General features: G+C 35.8%; 1 protein-coding gene across 1 annotated transcript; it reads right to left on the bottom strand.

The window, feature by feature from the left end:
* Positions 1-4,109: 4,109 nt before the first annotated feature.
* LOC145689597 (uncharacterized) lies at positions 4,110-4,514 on the bottom strand. The gene has a single exon (XM_081763777.1). The coding sequence runs from the start codon at positions 4,512-4,514 to the stop codon at positions 4,110-4,112; it is 405 nt and encodes a 134-aa protein (XP_081619903.1).
* Positions 4,515-6,536: the final 2,022 nt, after the last annotated feature.

Raw genomic sequence — 6,536 nt, 5'->3', positions numbered from 1 at the left:
AATATTCGTTGGACAGTGTGCTACCTATGTGCGGACCTGATTTGTGATTCCAGGAAGCGGCCATTGACTGCTGCAGTGCGAAGAGCATATTTACTATATTTTGGGTGTCGTGTTGAAGACCAGGATAAATCATGGGCTACCCACGTTTGTTGTACGAGTTGTTCATCTACTCTCAATGCCTCGATGCTATGCTGTGGCCGCCATTTGGCGTGAACCAACAAACCATACTACAGACTGCTACTTTTGCATGTTACCCTGCTTGAAGAAAGGTATAAATACGAAGAAGAGGAAGATCAAATACCCAGTGGTAGGCTTACCATCTGTCATTCGTCCAGTGGCCCGTGGAGAAGGATTGTCTGTTACCGATCCTCCGGCTACCCAATAAAGTGAAGATGAACCTCCTGCACACACCAGTGACACTGATCATTCATTTGAGCCAAAAACCAACTATCCTGAATCACACCGACTCACACAAGCGGAGCTTCATGACCTGGCTAGAGATTTGGAACTGCCAAAGAATAAAGCTGCGCTCTTAGCATCTAGGTTGCATCAGTGGAACCTTCTGGAGGTTACAGTTAGGGTATCAACTCTACGCGATCGTCAAACAGATCATGCAAAATATGCCGATGAGTTAGCATATTGCAATGATGTTCCAGGTTTGATGCAGAAACTGAAGATTCCGTACAAAGTAGAAGATTGGAGATTGTTTATAGACGCCTCGAAAACAAGCCTTAAGGCTGTGCTCTTATACAAAAGTAGGAGATATTAACACCAATCCCTGTTGCTTATGCACTCCTAGGTAAAGAAAGTTACGCGTTCTGGATCTTATAAAATATCGTGAACACAAGTGGTGATTTTAAGGTGATCGCAATTTTGTTTGTTCTACAGGGTGGCTATACAAAATACAGTTGTTACATATGTGAGTGAGATAGTCGTGCAAAGAATGTTCATTACACTCAAAAGGAATGGCCGCGACGAACAGCTTTGTTGCCAGGCGAAAAAAACATTGCAAATGTACCTCTCGTGAACCCACAAAGCATTGTTCTACCACCATTGCACATCAAACTTAGACTGATGAGGGCATTTGTGAAGGCCATGAACAGGAATGAACGTACATTGGCATACTTGTGCCAAAAGTTTCCGCGTCTAAGTACAGAAAAGGTTAAGCAGGGAGTCTTTATTGGTTCGCAAATACGCAAGCTATTGCAAGACGAGGTATTTGAATCTATTCTCAGTGCTGATCAGCTCCATGGTGACATTGTTTCCGCAATGTTTGTACCAGGTTCTTCGGCAACCACCGAGCCGAAAATTACAAAGAATTAGTAGAAAAATAGCTATGTGCCTATGAGAAACTTGGGTGCAATATACCACTCAAAATGCACTTCCTCCATTCCCATCTTGGCGTCTTTCCAGTGAATTGTGAATGTTTCAGTGACGAGCAAGGAGAGCGATTTCACCACGACAATTTTGCGATGGAACAAGATTACAAAGTAAAGTGGTCAGTTTCAATGTTAGCGGATTTCTGCTGGATGATTCCAAGAGATGCTCCAGATGTTCTTCACAAGAAACAAGCAAAGAGACGGCGTGTTTAAAACAGATACTTTAGGTAACTTTTACCAATACAGTTATTGTCCTGTAGCGCTATATACAAAATGTTAAGAGTTCTATTACACCGATAGTGTGCCAGGAGGACGTTATATTTTTAATATTTATATTCAGTATCCAAACATTTATAAGAGAGCTATTTTCATTTCCGTAATTATGTTAATGTTTGTTATTTTTATCTTTACAGTTTCGTTATCATAGCGTTATATGCAACATGTAAATTGTGTAATTAGTACTAAATCTGAATTCGGAACACGTAATTATAGTGTTTTTCGTGTTCAGCGACGAAAAAATTATAAGGGACCGGTATTTCTATTTACGTAATCATTTCAAAGTTTGGTGACTTTTACCTTTACAATTTCATTTTAATAGCGTTATATGGAAAAGGTAAATTATGCAATTACCACTAAATCTGAGCTAGGAGCATATTATCATTGTCATTTTATTGTTCAGCGTCCAAGAAATTATAAATAATTGCTACTTTTATTTCCGTAATCATTTTATTGTTTTGTGACTTTTACCTGTACAATTTCATTATTAGAGCGTTATATGTAACATGTAAATTGTGTAATTACAAGTAAATCTTAGCCAGGAGCACATTTTTATTGTCAGTTTCGTGTTCAGCGCCAAAAAAAAATCAATAAAGGATGACCATTTACATTCCTGTAAAAAAAATTCACTGTTGCACAGTGTTATTCTTTTTGTTTCTGTTTGTTTAGTTGCTTGACCACTTTTAATTTTTAAAATAATTTTTATATGCTATTATTATACTCATTAGCAGCACAAAACTGATTTTTCTTTAAAGTTTAATCCAAGTCCGATTGTAAGTGGTGATCAGTTTTGGGAGCATCGCGTGCCAAATTAGCAACTTTTCAGACGTTATCATAAACTTGTGTATATTAGAACTGGATTATTCAATAACATTGCAAGAAACACGATCTTTTTTCAGTACTTTGTGTAATTTAATTTTGTCTATTAACATGAAAAGCCTTACTTGTACCTTAATAAGTGAAAATTACTCCCTAAATTTAGTGTTGAAATTTAACAAATTCCATTTTCAGAGCTGAAATTTATAATGAAAGGGGTGAAATATCAAAGTTTATTTTTGTATTACTGTACTTACTTCAGCTAGAGTAACAATACTAATACGTGTTTTCTACAGTTTTTAGTATTTTTTTTATAACTGAATATTTTGAAATTTTTGCATAGCTTAAAGTATATCTCTGGCGGGTTATGGAATGAAAAGCTTTCTTTAATATATAGAATATACATCTATATCAGGTGTTCTAAAAATGGCACCCATGGACCACAGAGCAGTAATCCAAAAGTCAAACAGACAATATATATATATATATATATATATATATATTTGTACACATTTGGTGTTCTCGTCTGAAGACGCGAATTGCAGTACTCGCAAATAAAAAACAATAGATTAGACCTACCAATCCATCGAATGATTACATTGATTCTTACCATATGACAGTTAAAGGCAATAGATGTTGACACTAGCACCATTTATTACCTTAACAATCAATGTAACTGCTTAATGGATTTATAGACCAACGCTAATGATTCCAAGTTAATATGCGATGTTGCCACATAGTGTAATCTTGATTCTCCATAGCGGCTGAAGGAAGCCCCGAAGGGCATTCCATCATATAACATTTTCACTTTTTTTTTGACCTGTAGAATAATGCTCTGTGGTCCATGAGCACCATTTTTAGAACACCCGATATAAGTGAAAACTATAGTGAAAATTTCAACTTTGATATTTGACTGTGAACAAAGCTATAAATTAAAAAAAAAATAGACAGTTAAGGCGAAATCGAGCTTAACCAAATTAAAAAGAAAGACTAACTTGCACAATAGAGATATTTTAATTGCTGTTTTTACATACGTGTGTGTAACAGCTATCCTCTTCAAATAAAAAGAAATCCATTATTCATCAGTAAGAAATAAATAACAAGAGAAAGAAATATTAACCTATTAATCTTAGGTGCAAAATTGAGAAAAAGTTATAGTATTTGTCATTTTTTCTAATCTAAATGACTGTTAAGAGCCTAATATACTAACAAATATTACAAATTTTAACAGGTTTGTTTTGCTTGTTTTTTATAAGTGAAAGGAGATAATGAAATGCAACTTACCACAATCATAGATAAATGTTATTCTATTCTGGCTCATTACGAGTGAGTAAGATCACTCACAACTTCGAGATGGGTAGGCTTTGTTGCTAAACATACAAACACTGCAATATAGCACTTCACCTTTGTTTCTGATTTTCTGGTACCAGTTTTGATGTAAATAGGACCGGCAAAGTTGATTCCAGAATTTGTGAAAGGTCTTGTTAGTTCTACTCTATGTTTTGGTAGTTGTCCCATTAATTGTTCTGGTCCAGCCACCTTTAATCTTTGACATGTAATACACCTTCTAATAACTTTCGTGATGGCATTTTTACCATTAGGTATCCAATACCTTTGCCTTAGTGATGCTAGCATTAACTAACGTCCAGATTGTAGCAATCGTCTGTGTTCATGTTCTATAAATAGTCTTGTTAGGTGATGATCTGGTGGTAGAATAATTTGATGTTTAGCATCAAATTCAAGTTCAGACATCTTTAATCTTCCACCAACTCTTAGTAATTGTTGATCACATATGAAAGGATTGAGAGGCAAGAGTTTGCTCTTATTGCTAACTCTTCCACTTTCTTTAAGATCAGCCATTTCCTTAGCATAAACTGAATTTTGAACTTCTCGTATTAGTCTAATTAAAACTTCTTCAATTTCTTCCAAAGTAAGAGCGTCTACATTTCTTCTTGATGCTTCTACTTTAGCATCCTTGGAAAACCGCATGCAATAACCCAAGACTCTCTGAAGTTTGTTCAAAGTAGAGAATCTTTCGATCATACTATTATCTTGAGTTGTCACTAACTTGATTTTAATTTCTTCTCTACAGGAATCTCTCTGAGTGGGGCAGGCTCCGTCTTAGGCCAATCAAGTGAATACTGTAGCCATTGAGGACCGTTCCACCACAAATTATTATGTATTAACTTGTCAGAACTTGTTCCCCTTGATATAATATTTGCAGGATTTTCACTTGAAGCGACGTGTCTCCATTCTCCTCCCACTTCTTGTACCTCAGCAACTCGGTTGCCAACAAATGTTTTCCATCCATTTGAACCTGCTGTTAGCCATGCTAAGACCACCATAGAACCTGTCAACATCTATACCTTGGATATTCGTTGTTTTAATGCCTTAGGTTTCTTTATTATTTGTTCTTAATTTGTTTTTCTTTCACCTTAAGCTCGGAAGAGCCGAAGCAAATAAGCCCATCAACTGAAATGTTATACTTGATCAATGCAGGGTTGTATACCTACTTTTGGGCCACCCTGTAGATCTGAAAAGGTAGAGGGCCGCGTCACGCTGTCCCCACGTAACCCTCACGCTTATCTTTGCCCATTGTAACTTTTTTAGGAATGGGGGATACCACATGTTGGAAGTGGGGTAACGGCGTCACCCCGCATTCACCCTCACTTTTACCTCTGGTTATAACTTCATAATGGCTGGCAGTAATCCTTGTTCGAGTGTGTCAACAGATCGGTATGATATTGTAGAGGAATGGTTGAATGAGAAACATCATCATTACATCATTAAGAAAGATGGGGATATAAACAATCCTGATATAGACGATTTGGAAAAACAATAATAGACTATAACTCCAGAGGATGAGTTTTTGGCAAAGATCATGCCAATATAATTCGAAGTGACCACGATACGAAGTCCGAAATCTCCGAAGAAGATAATTACAGTGAAGAAGATGAAACCCCAGTAAAACAGAAAAACACAGTACCGGAAGATCATATTATGCAAAAATTTATTTAAATGGAAAAAGTCACCACCTGCTCAAAATGATCGAGTCCAATATCATAATATACTCAGATTACCTAGAACAAGACGTTAACCAAGACGTGACGCAACATATAGTTCAAAAGAGGCATTTGATGAAATATTTGACTAAAACACATTCGAATTAACATTGCATTAGAAAGTGTATTGTTTAATTTCGCTTGATGAGGTTTTCTTTGTTTTGAAACGCAATGTATACAGTGTGTAAATTTCAAAGATTGAACATGTGTCATTTTCACATAAACAACAAACATGCTTATAGGTGGTTTAAGAGTTTGTAGGTGCATTGTTGTAGATGCAACCGAAAATAATTCCTTTGTTTTTGAATAGTTTTCTTTGTATATATTTAGGAGTGTTCAGAACGCGTTATTTATATGGCACTTCGTTAACACACATTTTAGATCAAGATGAAACTAATTATGGAACATTATTTATATTACTCATTAAGAATAAATGAATAAAGGACTATATATTGAGAATACATTTTAAAATTAATTTCAGGATCGAAGAATTTTGTTTTACAAATTTTGAAATATAAGGGTCCAGTAGACTAGTGGCAAATTTAGGTTTGATGGAACCCTAAGCTACTGAAAGGAGCCACTTATACATCAAGCGTTAGGGGCCCTTTATATGCCATTCTTTCTTTTTCAGCGACAAAATGTTGGCGCTTTTTATGTTTGAATATATTCTATATGCTCATTTATGGGCCCTAATGGATATCTAAATGCAAACTAGAGACCAATATAAGCAGAATGGGAAACGGGGGCTTCATTATAAGCAGGGCTGGATGACAGGGACCTTATTACAAGTGGGGTTGAAAAATAGAGCCCCATTACTTGCTTTATAAAAGCCAGGTACTTAAAAATAACAAAACACTATTGCTGTGTTTTATTTGCTTTTTCTTTTATTTGGAATTACATTACAACCAGTTTTTTCTTTAAAATATTTGGGCCCCCAAGGGAGTGTGTCCCTAAGCTATAGCTTATACGTAAATCTGGCACTGCAGTGGACCCACGACACAAA

The sequence above is a fragment of the Thermobia domestica genome, chromosome 7 (assembly GCF_964235325.1).
Source record: "Thermobia domestica chromosome 7, izTheDome1.hap1.1, whole genome shotgun sequence".
Taxonomy (NCBI): Eukaryota; Metazoa; Arthropoda; class Insecta; order Zygentoma; family Lepismatidae; genus Thermobia; species Thermobia domestica.
This window is presented reverse-complemented; position numbering and strand designations above follow the sequence as displayed.